General features: G+C 32.0%; 1 protein-coding gene and 1 long non-coding RNA gene across 2 annotated transcripts; both read right to left on the bottom strand.

Moving 5' to 3' along the window:
• Positions 1-5,289: 5,289 nt before the first annotated feature.
• Positions 5,290-6,393, bottom strand: LOC111205389. The gene is made up of 3 exons (XR_002657941.2): positions 6,047-6,393; positions 5,797-5,947; positions 5,290-5,670 (listed from the first exon to the last, which is right to left on the bottom strand). It is a non-coding gene; the product is annotated as an uncharacterized LOC111205389 (long non-coding RNA).
• Positions 6,394-8,637: 2,244 nt separating this feature from the next.
• On the bottom strand, positions 8,638-10,229 carry LOC106355562. Its single transcript, XM_022701815.2, has 3 exons — positions 9,320-10,229; positions 8,983-9,266; positions 8,638-8,721 (listed from the first exon to the last, which is right to left on the bottom strand). Exons 1-3 carry the CDS (start codon positions 10,227-10,229, stop codon positions 8,638-8,640), a joined length of 1,278 nt encoding a protein of 425 aa, XP_022557536.2.
• Between the last annotated feature and the right edge of the window lie 8,626 nt (positions 10,230-18,855).

The raw sequence follows: 18,855 nt of genomic DNA, 5'->3' as shown, positions 1-18,855 counted from the left end.
GGTTTTAATGATTTATTTATGAATAATAATACTATAGTTTAAATGAGTATTATGTAAAAAAACATAATTTTGGGGACTGAAAATAAAAAGATTTTTAGACTTTGGAAAACACAGTTTTATAGTTTGGATGGAAAATACAAAATTTCTATCTGGTGGGAAAAAACAATGTTGCGGTTTTGGCGGGAAAACTAAGTTTAAGGTTTCGGGTGGAAAAACACGATTTTGCGATTTTGACAAAAATATGATTTTGCGGTTTTGGCGGGAAAACTTGATTTTACGTTTTGACGGAAAACACGATTTTGTGCTCTTGGCGGGAAAACTTGATTTTGTGTTTTGACGGGAAACTCTGATTTTACGGTTTTGGTAGGAAAACTCAATTTTCGGTTTTGGCGGGAAACCTCAATTTTGGAGAAAATTCGATTTTGTGTTTTTGGCGGGAAAACTCAATTTTGTTTTTTTTTTTGCGGAAAAACTCGATTTTGCGTGTTTGACCGGAAAATTCGATTTTTCAGTTTTGACGAGGAAATCTCGATTTTGCGATTTTGGTGGGAAAACTTGATTTTGTTGTTTTGACGGGAAAACATGATTTTGTGTTTTTGCCGAGAAAACTCGAATTTACGATTTTGTGGAGAAAACAAAATTTTGACAATTTAAAAATATCAAGATTTTCAGAAACAAATATTTATTTAAAAATAAAAAGCAAACAATATAAATACTATAAACAAATATAGGGGATATTATTTTAAAAAATTAACATTACATACATGCCAATTATTTGGAAAGAACGTTGACGAGATTAAAAAAAATTGTGTGTTTAAGTATGTTAAAGCATAAAAATATGTATCGTATATATTAAAATATAATATATTGTATATTATCAATACCAAAAATTTGAGACTAATAAAAATTGGAAGAAAATTAATATTAAATTTAATATAGAATTTTTAAAGTAGTTGTATATACTATAAATAATCATCTAAATTAATTTATAATAGGTTTTACATGTTTTTTTAAAAAACAATTAAAACAATAGCTGGTTTCAGTTATTTTCCCTTCCTACTTGTGTGAAACACATATTGTTAAAAAGCAGACTATTTAAGAATATTAATCTGATTCTTTTCAATTAAAAGAAATTAAAAATTTTATTTACTCATCAAATTTTTGAAATTGTAATCAACACTATCATCTTATATATAGTATAGATAATGCCATTAACAATACAATAAACCATATATAATACATAAAATTAAAACTATCTCATACAAAAATGGTTGAAAAAGATATTTGAGAAAAAATATTTATAACAAAGATTAAAAAAATAAATAGTCTGAAGAATTACGTCTAATAAATGAGTTTAATATCAAATAAATTTATATGTAATACCAACAATAAAATTATAGTATGAATGACAACATACAAAACAACAAGAAGAATTGTCAATGTGCATTTAACACATTTACAAAGTTTATTTAAGAAGAATCACATGGAAGATAATCCACTTATGTAAGACACATATTGTTAAATATAAGTTTATTTATGAACTTCAAACTACTTTAAAATCCCAAAAAAATTAACAAATTTATTTAATCATCAAAATTTTAACAAATAACTAGATTCTGAAGGGCGGGTACTTTTTGTTTTACCTTTTTAAAAAATTTAATTTTCATATATTTTTTTAATTATATTTATTTTTTGTAATGATATTTATGTTTTTCTTTGTAATCATATTTATGTAAAATATTTTTTAAATGATTACTAAAGGATTTTGATAATTGTATTAAATTTGTGACGTTACATAGCTATACACTTGTACCATAGTTCTTTCACACATCAACACATCATTTTTATACTTTATTTCTAAACAGTTATAACTTTTTTTAAATAACAAAATATAGTTACAATTTTGTTTAGTATAATTAAATAGATAAAATTATATGTTTTCATTAAATTTTCATGATTTTATTTCATATATAATGATGGTAATGTCATAAAAGTTTTGTGTGTGTTTTTTCTTGGTCGACCCTTGCATTAAATCCAAGTTGTCAAGTTTTGTTTTTAAAACCCAAATTTTTTACAACAAATCAAACCCATAAATCCATCTCTAATTTGCAGAACAAAAAGATAAGGATGAGTTAAAAATAGCGCGTGATTTACATGTGGAATGTAACAAAGAGAAGGCAATGAACATATGCTCCAAACCACCGTCGCATCACCACCGGTGAGGATTTTACTATAATCCAAGAGGTTTTTGAGAGTTTTATCCATCAAAATGGCTAATCTTTTCAACAAACTAATGTAGAAAGCCTTTAAGAGATCAATCCAGCCATCATCTCATAGATTCACATGTCTCCTTCCATCAGGCCCGGCTCAAAAATTGCTTGGGCCTTGTGCAATATATAAAACATAAACAAAATGTGGTGTATTAATTATGTTTGTGAAATTTTGGGCCCTATAAAATTTGAACCCTAAAATGCAAAGGAAAAAATAATTAATAGGATGGGACCTGGTGCAAATGCACTTTCCGCACACCCTTAAAGCCGGCACTGCCTTCCATAGATTCATCTTCTTCACCATCGAACGCTTCACCCCACTACCTATCTAAAAGGCCCATGGCCATCCACGAAGGCACCAAGACTTTATTACTACTAGATGAAGAAAGAAGATCTGAGCACCACCACTGAATTGATGTTGAATTAGAGACACCTTTATCACCACCACTGAATTGATAAACTCTGCAAAAGGTTCTTTTTTGGGACAACTGGAAATCTGAACAGCGTTGGAAATTATTAACGTAAGTAATGCTGGGCCCACATAATGGGTAGTTATTCCAAAAACTAAAATTATTTAGATGCTTTTATATTTAAAAGGTGGTTATGTGATATATTTAGATAATCAGTTGGATCAGTTATATTTTAAATAGGATATGATCTTTTATCAACTGGACGTGTTCATAATTTAATAGTAATTAGATTCTGACCCGTCCTTGAAAGGACGGATTTATTTTTTGTTTTACATTTTTTTTTAGAAATTTAATTTTTATATTTGTGTTTTAATCATATTTGTGTTTTTTTTGTAATCATAGTATAAAATATTTTTCTTAAATGATTAATAAGAGATTTTAATCAATACTATTAAATTAGTTGGACTAAACCTATATCAATAGGTCATGTTACTGTTTTAATAAAATAGATTTATATTTAATATATTCTATTAAAACATGAACATGACCTATTGATAGAGGGTAGTCCAACTATTTTAATACAATTAAAAAAAATTATTATTAATCACTTAGAAGAAATATTATACAAAAAACACAAACATGACCTAAAACACAAATATAAAAATTAAATTTCTAAAAAATACAAAACAAAAAATATACCCGCCTTTTTAAAGGCGGTTCAGAATCTAGTATGATTATAAAACCCTAAATATAAAAATTAAAATTTTCAAAAAATTTTAAACAAAAGATATACTCGCCATTTGAATGGACGGATCATAATCTAGTTAGATGATAAATAACAATATGGTTACTATTAATATAAGAGTTACAATGATGTAAATACATGCAAAAATCAAATAAACCTCATAACAACTTCTATTTTAATAATTTCGACCGATGATAAAAATAAAAATCTATTTAGACCTGTTAAAACCTATTAAAAATATATTTTTTAAAATAATTAATTTTTAAAAGATATATATGAAGATAATTTTTCCAACAAGCCCAGATATATTCTCAGCACCAAGCGTCTACATAAATATGGATTACCTATTATGGAGGAAAAACACTATTATTGAGCCAGAACAGGACATGGATCCTTATCCCTGACTAATCTGGTATATTTGGAAGGCTAGGAATGACAAACTTTTCAGGGGGATAGACAGAGATCCTTTGGAGCTAGTCCGACATGCAAAAAATGAATGTCAAGCATGGTTTGATGCGAACAATGTGGTTCAACCAGTGGTACAAGACACCAATACTGAGGAATCCCAAGTCATAAGCTTGGGTAATATTTACTTGTTAGATGGATCTTGGACAACTTCTGCTCACTTTAGTGGATGTGGGTGGGTCTATGGACAGTGGTGGGAACATTCAACTTATTGGGACAAGGAACTTCACTCGACAAATCAGCATTGCATTCGGAAGTAGAAATACTGTGGTGGGCAATGGAGAACATGCTTCAACATTCAACATGCCAGAGCTTTAGGACAGATTATAAGGAGCTGATTGCAATGATAAAGGAATCTCATGCCTGGCCAACCTTTGCGACGGAATTGGAAATGATTGAGACGCTACAGATTTGCTTTCCGGATTTCAACATTAATTATGTTCCACGAGCGCGCAATCAGATTTCAGAATTTTTAGCTAAGACTGCTAGATCCTTCGATATGGAGTTACTTTTATTGGTTGTTCTATTCTGATCTGGTTACCTAGACCACCTCAAGTTTGAGTAATATAATGACATTTTGACGTAAAAAGAAAAAAAAATTACGTTGTTGTATGTCGGTAACAACACTGGTACAATTCTTTACATATTAAATTGTCTCAAATCTATATTATAATAGTTGAGTTTTTGCTCACTCCTCAGCGCACCACGTCAGCGTTTCGTGGGTCTCACTTTTAAAAAGTGTGAAAAAGTGTCAAGTTTATGGCTCGAACCCGGGTTATTGAGATATAATCACCAACATTTATACCACTACGCTATATCATAATTTGTACATTGATGGTGTAACCTAATATATATTTATTAAAGTAATACATTAACATGTGGAGAAACTGAATTAAAATTTGCGGACAAATCCGTTCTGTCCAGAGCTCTGACCTCACCAAAGAAACAACTTGAGTCGTTTACACTAATTTTATGAATGCTACACTAATTTTAGATCCTAACAGACAAACATCTCCACCTACTCACTCCTCTTGTCTTATGAAATTAGCTTACATGCTCAATGTCAAAAGGCCAATGCTATTGTCTTCTTATGAAAAATACATATATTCGTTTAAAACTCATTAAAGCCCAAATACTAATTGTCACTCCTTTTATAGTTATTTCTACAAGTCTTCGTATATTTGTTTTAAAGATCCAGTAAAAGCAACAAGTTTAAAAATAAAAAAACATATAATCAACATAATAAGAACAAAAAAAATTATTACTTAATACACACAATTTACACAACTAAACTGGAGAAAAAATATCCAGAAACAAAAGGTATTCTCAACAACCTTAATATAATTTATGTAATCTCAACAGTACAAGTAACAAATTAAAAAGACAAACAAACAATAAGTTTCAATGATACAACAAACAACACCATGAACTATATCAATCACATTGCTAACACAATTTAGTTCTTCGTGAGTGCAGAACAGTGCATACACAGTTCATCAGCACAACTCTAACCCTATAACAATAAAAAAACTTGAAAAACAATGATCAACCCAAAACGCAAAACTCACAACTACAATAACCCTAACAAATATTGAGATGAAACAAGAATTTTGTCCACAAAATGCCCCTAGTCGTTATAATATGTGACTATTATAATGTGACAATGACAAGAATGTTACAATTCCTTGCTAATTAAATTGTCTCAGTTCGTTGTAATTTGTGAAACCGCTCTTCTTACTTCTCCTCCTCTTCTTCTTCTTCCTCCTCTCCCTTCTTAAATCTACACAGGTATACCAATAATTGTTAAACTACACAGATTTAAGAAAAACGGTTCTGTGAAAATAATTGCAAAACTACACAGCTGAAAGAGCCATAATTAAGATGAACAGATTCATTGGATTCTCACAATCTGAACAGTCATGCGGGAGCGACAATAGACGCTGTGACGGTACACCGGAACACCGTCATGTCTCCACCTCTCATGCTGGTTCATCCTTCTCATGTTCTTCCTCTTTTTTCTCTCCTTCCTCCTCCGGTTCTCCTTCACTCCTTCGATTCTTTAACATGCACCAAAATCAAAACAACACAAAAGAGAGATAATGAGAAAGTAATTAATTTGTAGATCTTAAAAAGGAGATGGAGGATTCGTTTCTTACAACGACCATTGACAGAGTCTGTAGCGAAGCTGGAGAGATATGGGAGCAGAGATCGCTAAGATCTTAAGAATGAAGAGATTAGGAGATGAAATCAAATGAGAGAATCTGTCGAGAGATATGCAGATCTGTTTGGTAAAAAAAAAGACATGCAGATCTCAAAAATTAATAACTTTGGTCCGTTGATTTAGTCTCATCCGACGGTCAAAAACTTGATCCTTGTGTATATGAATTAGCCAATAGGAAATTTTCTTTTTTTGACAGGGAAAATTTTTTTTGGTTGTACAGCAGCAATAGAACTTGTGATTACATCTCTTCTATACAACGATAGAATTTTTTTTTTTTTTAAACATACGATAGATTTTTTGTTTCTGATCTTTCTTTAATTTTTTAATGTTTATTATAAGTTTGATTAAAATTCTAAGTTTAATTCATTTAAATTACACATTTGTATTATTCTAAAAATGAAAAAAAAACAATCTAGAGATAAAATTTATGATATAAGGTTTGGAGTTTGAAGAAAAAGGTCTGGACTCTAAATTTAAATACGAAGTTGAAGTTTTTTAAATAAGATTCGAAAAAATATAATTTGTATAAATATTGGATATTAGTTTAGATGTATTATAGTAATTTTAAAACTTTATGTAAAGGTTAAAGTTTATTTTTTTTTACTTACGAGTTGGGTGTTTGAGGTTTACTTTCAAAGTATGAGATAATGTTTCGAAAATACTAAATTTTGAAATTAAATTTTAGATGTGAGATTTTTTTTTGTCAAAAGATGTGAGGTTAAAATATGAAAATATTAGAGTTTTGAGATTTCTGTTAAGAGTTTAGGATTTAAAAATCCATTCGGGGTTTAAAATTTTTTTTGTTTGCCTTCTTTTATATGAAATTTCCACGAACATTTAGTTGCTCTATCGTCATAAATGGAGACATGTGATTTAGTCATAAATCAGTCACTAGGACAACAATAAATATAGTCACAATTATGTCACATATTTTTTCTCGTTTATTTCCGTCATGTTTTTGTCACTAAATGTGACAAAAGTTGGCTACGATAAAACCAGTTACAATATTGTGACCAATTACCTACTTTTTCTTGTCATATAATATTAGTCACAAATTAGTGTCTATTAAAGTCACAAATATGTGACCAAAAACTTTAGTCTCAAATTTTCGTAACAATATTCCCTTTTTTTTTGTAGTGAATGAATTATGTTTTTGGCTACGTAATTTTCCACCGATTGAAACTAACATAAAAAAAAGTTGTAGTAAAAAAAAAACTAGATCAAACGTTTAACCATATACAAAATTCAGTATTTTACATTTTTAATTTTATAATTGGTAAAAAGTTAATGTTGATTAACTAAGGGTTTATAGTGATTTAAACCTCAAACTATTTATCATTCGGAAGAAAAACCTCCAACTATTAATTGATGTTTTTAAACCTCCAACTATTAAACCGTTAATGCCCGTAACCTTCCGTTAACAGAGTCATCTTTTATGAACAGAGACCTGTTTAATCAAAACAAGGCGTTTCATTAAATCCCAAAAAACGACAATAGTTGCTTAAAATCTCTAACAAATAGAGAGAAACATGATTCATCCCCAAATCTGACAAAAAAGTAGGTTTTTCTTCCTTCTCAAGAGCCAAGGTGAGGTAAGTTGGAAATTTGGGTTCTTGTTGTTTTTAAACCTAATTGTTTATATCCCATTCATTACTCTTCATTTATTTATCAAAAATATGGAATTTTGAAAGTTGAATAACCTAAGTAAATTCGAAACTTGGCTTCAGTGGAAATAAGTAAAATTTAGCGTGTGAAGAGATGGATAATCAGATTGAAAGAGGTGGAATTCCTAGAAAGTGTGAACGTGGAGTTCCCACAATCATATTGGAGTCAAAGACAACTCAAAATCCAGGAAGAAGATTTTATAGATGTGGAGAAATATATGGTCCAAACCATGTGTTTAAGTGGCTTGATGAAGCACACCATGAAGAACTTGGAATATTGGGTAGTCAACTAGCAAAGATGGCAAAAGATCTGGGTGAGATAAAAACAAAAATTGGTGAGCTGAAGAAAGATATTGGTGAAATTATTGAAGTGCTTGAGAGTTTTAGATGTAAGTTGCAGAACCGTTGTTGTTTCGTTTATGTATTAAACGTCGTTGATGTTTCGTTTATTATTAAACATCGTTGATGTTTCGTTTATTTATTAAACATTGTTGTTTGTTTGGGTGTGTAAGTTGAATTATGTTAGACTTTATCTACTTCAATATGAGCATGTTATTTACTCATTGATATTAGCATGTTATGTTGCTTGATTTTCAAAATGAAACTGGACAAAATAGCATTATAAAAGAACCATCATCCTAAGCAAAACAATAAAAGGCGACTCAAAAGAACAAAAGCCGAGTAAACATCATCATCAAAAGAACACAAGCCATGTATTCATCATAATAAAAACACCAAAAGGCAAATGTAACATCAAAAAGCCAAACAACATTTGACTTCAGTCTGTGGTCGGGTCTGTAGCCAGGTCTGTGGTCAGGTCTGTAGTTGGGTTTGTGGTCGGCTGTCTTTTTGGAGGTCTTCCTCAAGGCAGTTTGGTTGGCTTACGGACCAGATCGAGTTTGCATTTACGCTTGTTATGTCCGGTTTGTTGACAATTGCTACATGTCTGTAAAAACATAAAATAAGAGTCATACACTCTTTTGAAACCACGACATAGAGTCGAGTCTTACCATAACATCATTTGCATGAGTAGAAGGAAACTCTTGAGGCGGTTTAGGTGGTTTTAGGACCCCTTCTTTTTGGCAACTTCTTTTTGGCATGTGCGTATGTAATGTCCCTTTTCTCCACAGTTACTACAAGTCTGCATTAAAAAGCTTTGATCAGAGTTTGATAATTGATAACATATGTATGTTAAGAGGTTGATTACCGTTAATGTCTTCTGAGAATTTTGAGAAGCTTCTTCACTTGGATCTCTGATTCTGTCATTGTTTTTTGGTCTTCCTGGAATGATTCTGTCCGGAAGAGACATAGCAAAAACATCACTGTGTGTTTCCCAAAGCTCCATCCCATTCACAGGAAATAGAAGGGATGAATAGCAAAGTTTCCACTTCTCCACTGAATACCAATCTGAAATCACTGTCTCTGGAAGCTTAGTCTCCTTATACTCAGTCCACATTGCAGACATGATATGAAAACAAGGTATCCCACTAACTTCATACTCCATGTAAGTACAAGAGGTATTATCTCGGACATGAACCACAAACTTGTTCTTCCCATGATCGACCTCATATATCTTCCACTTGACAATGGAGCACACCACTTTAAGCTCCTCTTACGTTTCTTCATAATCGCCAATGCCTTTGGTGTGACCAAGCTTGTGACACTTTCCATCTCCTTTATCTTAAGCAAGTTGCTAGCCATAATATGGCGTCTAATTGCCTCTAGGAATGCAACAATAGGCATTTTCCGAACATCCTTCGACACTGCATTGTATGACTCACTGATATTGTTCTCCACTGCAGCCGACTTGGTGGTGTCACCGAAGAATTCCCTAGACCAGTGAGAATCAGTGGTCCTCTTCACTTCCTTATATGCTTCCAGCTTTATGTTCTTCATCTTCTCTAGCTGTCTCCAAAAAACTGTTTCATTGTACGCTCTAGCACACTTCCAAAACGTCTTATGCAATGGCCCCATATGTGTGTACTTCTTTTGAGCAAAGATGTGCCTAGCACCACACATTATGTGCTCTGCATAAGGAAGGATATTTTTAATGGCATAAATTAAATCTTTCTGCTGATCTGAAGAGAGAGCAAGCCCATTACCACCCTCCAGTTTCAAATCTTCTTGCAGTAACTCCATAAACCACTCCCAATTAACCTTATTTTCGACAGGTACAACAGCCCATGCTATGATATACATCGACTCATTAGGATCTCTTCCCACAGCAGTTAACAATTGCCCTTTCATTCTTCCTTTCAGAAAGGTCCCATCTAGGTGTATTATCTGCCTACAAGCATTCTTCCAACCCATTTTCTGAGACTGAAAGCAAGTGTAAAACTTCTCACAAACTCGATCTTTTGTTCCTAAAATCACAGTAGTCTTCCTCAACTCCTCCACAAAATCATACATTCTAGTGAACTGCTCGGCATACTCATTCTCAATGATATGTTTCATAATTTGTTTGCACTCTGACACTTGGTTTTTGTAACCCGTAGACCTTTTATACCCAACCTTTGCATGATTTGATCAACTGATAACTTAAGATTACCTTGTTATCTTCAACCCTCAACAAGCTTCAACTCTCTAGAATTATGAACATAAATCTCACTGTTTTTCACTGGGAAAATCGAACCCTTCTCCTCCGATTACGAAACCCACCCGAAATCTCTTCTTCAAATTATGAAACCCACCCGAAATCTCTTCAATTCAACTACCCACCCGAAATCTCAGAATCAGAAGCTCTTCATCGCAATTAGGGTTACTGATTTGGGATTTTTTGAGTTATTTTTTGTCGTGAAAAAGGTTTCAAGTCGTGCAAAAAGACTTTATGCTGTTTTGGAAACCTTTGTGTCGTTTTTAGGAAACTCATGTTGTTTTTGAGATTTAATGAAACGCTTAGTTTTGATTAAACAAGTCTCCGTTCATAAAAGATGACTCTGTTAACGGAAGGTTACGACCATTAACGGTTTAATAGTTGGAGGTTTAAAAACATAAATTAATAGTTAGAGGTTTTTCTTCCGAATGATAAATAGTTTGAGGTTTAAATCACTATAAACCTATTAACTAATAAATAAAAATCTGCATTATTATTACTATGATAATATAATTAATGATGTGATGTATTGTTAAGCTAATATAATTAATAAAATTGTTAAACTGAGTGAAATATTTCTTTTTTGATACAATTAATGTAATTATATTAATGACATTACTAAAATGACACAAGATTTCTTTTTTATATATTGCTATCTATGCTTCCAAACAAATATCATTTATACTGATATACATGTTTCCAAACAGTACCAAAAAGTTTTTCAGTTTTAATAATATAGATATAGATTAGAATCAGTTCATTGTTTTTACAATTTTGTAGTACATAACAAAACTATTTGTTAATGTAAAGAGCATACTTACAGTTACACAATCTCATGTATAAACATAAATTCAGCTAATAATAGTGTTATGGAATATTCATCCTAGATATTCTCAACTTCATTACTTCTTCATTGATATATCTAAAAACCATTTGATAAAATCAGATGAAAAAAAAATATTTGATCAAATCTCGACGATCTTTCTGATAAATCAAAACTTTGTTATATAAAATCTGAACAATATAGTATCAAATAACAAAAATATGTTTAAAAATATTCTAATATCTTGCAGTTTGCACATTTATTTCAGGACATTTTAGTATATACAATATACTGCCATACAAATATTAATAAAAAAAATTTACATTATTGATTTTTTATTCTACATAAACTATACGACACAGTATGAAAATATAATAGCATAACCTATTTTAAATCTCAATATGATCAACATCAAATATTAATATATTCTATTTCAATAATATTTAGATGATTATTTTCAGAAAAAATATAACTCAAATTTATCACGGTTGGTAGGCTAGCCTAATAAATTTTGAATAAATAAATTAAAAGATACACAATAAAAAAACTCCTTAGGTTTATAAACTAATAGGATATATAACAATCAATAGCCAAGTTAAACTACTAAATATTTTTATATATGAACATTATACATTTAAAATGAACACCATATACAATCTATTTATGCTATTAAAACACATACCAATACTATACATGTGAAAAAAATATATTATTTCCAAATAAATATATCTCCAAAATATAAACCACACATTTGATAATCGTATAATATATGTTTAAATTTTTCACAAAGATTTTTTAAAAAAATAATCGTACACCGTGCGGGTCCGTATCTAGTTTATATTAAATACCATCAATAAATTATAATATGAAGGACAACTTACAAAACATTTAGGAAGAACGGTCAATATTCATTTATAAAAATGATAAAATACTATATGTAATCAACAAACCAAAAACATTGAAATTTTATAAACTAATAAAAGTATTAAGAAGTCAAGATTACAATGAATATGGTATTTAAATTATGTCCAAAATGTATTGGTAATTAGACGAAAAATTGTTTAAAATATGTAATAATTTTCAAAAAGTCTTATAAATCTTTTTGAAGATTAAAAGGGTTAAACCCGGGTCTATTAAAAACATAAACTTAATCTTCGGGTGGAGATACAGTCCACAGATAGACCCTCTTCTGGACATTCAAATAAACCGAAAGCAATATCTCAAATCCGTGTGGCCAGCGGAGTTCGAACCAGAGTTCGTTGTATTGGGTTTACTTCCCTCAAGCGCCACTAGACTACCACCATTGGTTTAAATCTTACAAATCTTTGTGTAAAACTGCAACACAACAAAAATTATTATTTTTGTCTAGATTAACTTTTATTCTTTTCTTACAAATATTAAAATTATATATATTACAAAAAGTTATACAATTCACTACTATAAAATATAACTAATTAGACCAAGTAGAAGATAAATCTCATGCACTAAATTGATTATATTATTATCTCAATACTAAACTATTATATTAAATTAGTTAAAATTCATTATATTTTTTGATTTTTTATTATCTCAGAAAAGTAGTTAACATTAGTAAAAACTCAGTAAAATATTAATTGTAATTTAATTTTATATCTAAATATTATACCTTCACATTGTAAATAATTTTTCTAGTATGTTTGTGCACACAATAAAAATATAACAGTTATATATTAATATTTGTAAGACTTCGTTCAATACAAATAAAATTTAAATATTATGCAGATTGATAATATTTTTTGCATTAAATATTTTTTTATAAAATATATACATCTATTAAAATGAACACTAGATGCTAAGAAGTATTAATTTAAAAAGTATACTTTTATATACAAACATATGTGAAAAAACTTTAAATGATATTTTAAATATGATTAAAAAGATTAAAATTTATATAAATTAATATATTTTAAAGAATTTTAAAAATAAATGGTATCAGAATGTATATAACACGTAAGATAGACGTTTTTAATGATAAGAATAACTTTCATGTAAAAATGAAGAGTTAATAATAATAATAGTAAGAAGGTGAAGCGGTAATGACTATATGACATTGTCGTGTGGAGACACAGCTAAGAAAAAGAAAAAGAAACATGAAGCATGTGTTTTTAACAAAAGAATAAAAAAAATGAAGCATGTGAAAAGGCTTCAGAGCATCTCCATTAGGGGATTATTGCTCAGGTTCACACAATTCCCAAAAAAAAAATTATTGTAATAATTTACTTTTTGTGAACCCAGGTCGCGTGAGGTCTCTGTAGTGATACGGATTCATCACTATTTCGTGGGTCCACATGTCATAGGTCTACGATTGGTTCGACTATTTTTTTTTTGTTAAATCAAACAGAAAAAAAAATCAAAATAATGAAATAGGGAATCGCGCACCCCCCGCCCCTCCCCCGGTTCGCCGATTTCCGATGCTCACAGCTTCCAAAACCTATGACTTCACACTTTTAACAATTAGTTCACAGTTCAGTTTAGTTCAGTTCGTGTGAATCATCTAACGATTATATAAAATATAGTTTTTTCCTTTTCTGCTGATAGCGACAAAAAAAAAAGGAGTTTACACAGCTTATTGCTTTTACTGGCACAACCAATCCGAACATTGAAGATTTTGTCAGTAAAAGACTTCTTTTCTATTCACGCGGTTTCGGGTTTCAAGTACAACTCGGCACGTAACGTTTTGTCTTTTCTGACTTTTATATCTTCATATCAAATCATCTGATAATTGATTTGTGTCCTATGTGCGTTTTATTTTGGGATAATTTGCTTAAAACCAAAGAAAACTTATGATATTAGTTACGTACCAAGAACAGTAAAACTTGTAATTTTGTTGGCATAATGGGTGATATATAATGACGAAATTAGCTTCAAAAGTTTCGGATAGAACTTGTGTCCTATAGGGAAGTAAAATTAATAGGTTAGCTGGGAATATTTTATTAGTTTTGCCGATATTTGGCAAAGATTTAGTATAGATTTGGTTATATTAAACAAAAATACTTGTTTTCTCTCTCATTATCGTTGTTTTTTTCTTCATCTTCTTCTTCTGTTTTTTTTTACATTTGCATGATGAATCTAAACAAAAATAAAAAAAAATCGTGAATTCTAAACAATTTCATGAGTTCTTAAGTTTCTCTGCTTATTTCTTTAGGAGTTCAAGAGTTGCGAACAACCAAAGAAGATCATGAATTTCCTTGCTTCTTTTTTCCATTTTCTTCCTCTACATAAACACTTGAGCGCATCCAACCATTCATCATCATTATCACAGTCCCGAACAAGATTATGAGTTCTCTCTACCAGAGTTCATTCTCTATCGTACAAAAAAAATTTCGGGTCATTTTTCCAACAATCAAGAGGTACCGTCTCAGAATTAGCTGGCTGTCTGGTCATGTATATGGTTGTTATTCGTTTAGCCAGCTAATCAAAATATGGATCTGGTCTACTTCACCATCCTCTGATAAAAACTCAGTGACACTATCTGAACTAACACAAACAAAGATCATAGTTAGTTGTTTTATATTCTTTTCAGTGACACATAATGAACTGATCTTGCAAAACAGGTTTGGAGATGAGCTTGAGAAGTTCTAAATAATTTGTATTGAAACTGCTAAATTCTTCGAGTACTATATATTGATGATAGTTACAATAAGTTAAAAACTTATAATATGATGTATCAAAGAGCTATGCTATGATAATATGATAATTAGACGAGTACAATATATAATGGATGTATATATTAAATCTTAGCTTGTGTATAGAGGAGTTTAGCCGGTTATAAATGATTCAAATATATTATTCTTGAAATGATGGTTATTTACATTTTAACTTAGCCATACACATTAAAATATTGATTTGCTTATCAGTGACGCAATGTGACTAACACAAAGATCATAGTTAGTTTTCTTATATTGAGTTCAAACAAGTTTGCTTGATCTTTATTTGCTTAATCTTGTAAAACAGGTTTAGAGATGAGCTTGAGGAGGTCAACCTAGCTAATTCGTATTGAAAATGTTAAACTCATATATTGATGATAGTTACAGTAAGTTAAAAATTTCTAATATGATATATCAAAGAGTTATGCTATGATAATATGATAATAACATGGCTACAATATAGCATAGATGTATATATTAAATCTTAGCTTGTGTATAGAGGAGTTTAGCTGATATAGATGATTCAAATATATTATTCTTGAAAATGATGGTTATTTGCATTTTAGCTTAGCCATACATATTTAATTGAAATGAAAGGTTTTAGCCTATCTTTTTTATTAGTTGAAGTAATGGATGGTTACAATATATCATGGACATATAAATTAAATCTTAGATTGCGTAGACCATATTTAGCCGGTTACAAAGGATTCAAATATATCATTCCTAAAAGCGGTGGCAATTTGACTTAGCCATACATATAAAGTGATAGACAATATTTTATTTGCCAACACGGATAACAACTTGAGAATACAAACTCAGGGACATTTAACAATCTACATATGAACAATATACATAACAAGAGTCTAATAGTAAAATAGAGAATGGTAGATGACACATAGAATTACTATTAAGAGTAAAAAAAATTATGTGTTTTTTTAAACATAATATTAGTTTCAACAAAAGGAAATACAAAATACTTAAAAATGTTGTTAACCGGATAAAATAGGCAAACCCGAGCTAAACATAACTTTAGCCCGCAAGAAGAAAGGTTAGACATCTAAATGACTCAGTATCACCAAAACTTGTTTTAAGTTAGGCTATGGACAAATAATTTTATATTTGCATTGCTAACACATTATTTACGTTATATGAAATATAATAGTAGCATATCATATAAAATTAGTTAAATGACTTATTATAAGATATGCTGCTTACATGTTAGTTAAATGAAGTTTAAAATTCAAATTAGAAATATCATTTGTAATTGTATTAGAAAAACATATGGCTAATTGCAAATGTTATACGACATGGTAGTGTATAGCCGACTAAAAACATTATGTGTCTTTTTAAAAGATAGTATTAGCTTTAACAAAACAAAACAAAACACAAAATACTTGAAAATGTTATTTACCGGATAAAACAAGCAAATGGCAGCTGAAAATAGTATTAGCTCGCAAAAACACAAGTTAGACGTCTAACAATGACTTAGTTTTAACTTATGCTGTATATGAGACTTGCTATTAATTTTGAATAAAATTTTGCATTATTAACATATTCAAGATTAATAGCAAGTTAATAAATAAGTTGTTATCTGTTATTACATAAGTTAACCATTCAACAACAAATCTCAAAAATCTAAATTCAATGATACATGTAGAAATATTATCAAATTGTTATAGTGTTGTTAGATATGTTAATAGGTTAAGGTACTGTGGGAACCGAAATACGCACTGTCGATTTTCGTTTAAATAAGGAAACTAGGAAAACCTTAGTTTCCCAGAGGACCCGAATATCTGCTAATTACCACACGTCAAGCAATCAGAACACGAGAATAATAACGATAAAGTATAATAGATCGAAAAGAGAGCAAAGAAGATCTTATTCCGAATCTGCGTATGAGCGTTTACAACAAGGTATAAGCCTGGGCTCGAGAGCTGTCGGCGAGATTCCTAGTTCTAGCAACCCTAAGAAGGCTAAACCTAATTGAGTCGCAGCTCGAAATAACAAAAACAGAAAATTGCCTAAATTGCTTTAAGTGCTAAGTTTGCTCTGAAAAGTCCTCCCCTCATGCTCCTCGCCTAGGACTCCTTATATACTAGCTCCAAGGTCGGTTTACGCTTTTACTCTTCTGCCCTTAAGCCGTCATAGCATAAAAACGGAGATATTCCATTTTTCCCGATCTTCCAATTATCTTCAAAACTTCTGTATTTATCCGCGGAAACTTGACATTTATCCTTCCTTGTGGACCAAGCGTAAACCGTGCTGCGGTTTACGAGCTTTTGGTTAAGAAATCGTAGGATGGGCCTCGAGTCGTGTTTTAGATCCCTTTGGGCCGTCTTCCGACTCGAGACGTTTACTACGAATTCTTTTCGAAAAAGAACGAACTTTCTGTGGTTTCTAATCCGCGAAGTTTGATTGATGGATTTGAATAGCGGAAAACATGGACTGAGCCTGCTACGGTGTTCGGGAGATAGCATTCGAAGGTTTGACGAGAATGCATGGATTGATGTCGTATCGATGATCGGAAGGGTTCGATCGCTACACAGCGACTGAACTTCGGCTCGAGCCCGGTTTCTACGTAGCGACCAAGCGGGACGATCGCTCGGTCGCTACGTAGCGGCCGAGCGGGACGAGCGCTCGGTCGCTACGTAGCGACCGAGCTGGGGCTCGAGCTCGGTCGCTACGTAGCGACCGAGCGGGACGATCGCTCGGTCACTATGTAGCAACCGAGCTTGGGCTAGCTCGATCGCTACGTAGCGACCGAGCTTTGGCTCGAGCTCGGTCGCTACGTAGCGACCGAGCGGGAAAAGCGCTCGGTAGCTACGTAGCGACCGAGCCTTGGCTTGAGCTTGGTCGCTACGTAGCGACCGAGCGGGACGATCGCTCGGTCGCTACGTAGCGACCGAGCCTTGGCTTGAGCTCGGTCGATACGTAGCGACCGAGTGGGACGATCGCTCGGTCGCTACGTAGCGACCGAGCGGGACGAGCGCTCGGTCGCTACGTAGCGACCGAGCCTTGGCTTGAGCTCGGTCGCTACGTAGCGACCGAGCGGGATGATCGCTCGGTCGCTACGTAGCGACCGAGCTTTGGCTTGAGCTCGGTCGCTACGTAGCGCCGCTCGGTCACTACGTAGCGACCGAACGGGACAATCGCTCGGTCGCTACGTAGCGACCGAGCTTGGCCGAGTTCGGTCGTTCGGTCGCTGCGTAACGACCTGTTTCGAGCTTTCGTCGGACATCTCGATTCTTACTTCCGTAAAGCTTTTTCGTAAGGATGAATCTATTTCGAAAAGTACTCTTCGGAGAAATTCTTATTTTCTTCCTCGGACGTTTTGAATGTTAAATTTGTCGTAACCGTTTTTGACCCCAACATGTACATTCTTATAACAACTTCTTCCATCCTCGTCATATTCCCTCACAACAACCACAACGTATTCTAAATATACACCATTGTTTTCCACAACCTCGGTTTTTGCTTTACAGTTGCTAGGTTTCAAAATTGCCGTTTCACACATCAATATTATATTCTCCATCTTAACGTCTTTCATCCTCGTCAGACAAAAAAATTGCGGATCTTCAATCGCCTCATATAATGCATCTAACTTGTACATATATAGAGGTGTATTGTTAGAGTTAAAAATAGCAGTTACTCAAAAAGTTATCCAAGTAATATTTTTGATAACGGATTTAGTGTATAAAATTCTGAAACTATTTACCTTAGCCTCGATTTCAATCTCTCTTGCATGACCAGAGATCATGCTTAGTTTCGCAGATGAATTCTTTGGTGTGTCGTCATCTTCATCGGCATCCTACGACTTGGTGAAAAAAATTCCAAGACGCTACCTGGATCAATTAGGTAACTTCATGCGGTTCAAGCCAGTCAGGTATGCGAATTCTCAAAGTGAAAATCTTACTAGTTTTCCGGCAAAAAATAACCACGCCTCATGTTTCTTCGCGACCTTTAGCTGCTTGGAAATGA

The sequence above is a fragment of the Brassica napus genome, chromosome C1 (genome assembly GCF_020379485.1).
Source record: "Brassica napus cultivar Da-Ae chromosome C1, Da-Ae, whole genome shotgun sequence".
In the NCBI taxonomy this organism is placed as follows: Eukaryota; Viridiplantae; Streptophyta; class Magnoliopsida; order Brassicales; family Brassicaceae; genus Brassica; species Brassica napus.
The sequence above is the reverse complement of the archived record's forward strand: the minus strand, read 5'-3'. Positions and strand labels throughout refer to the sequence as shown.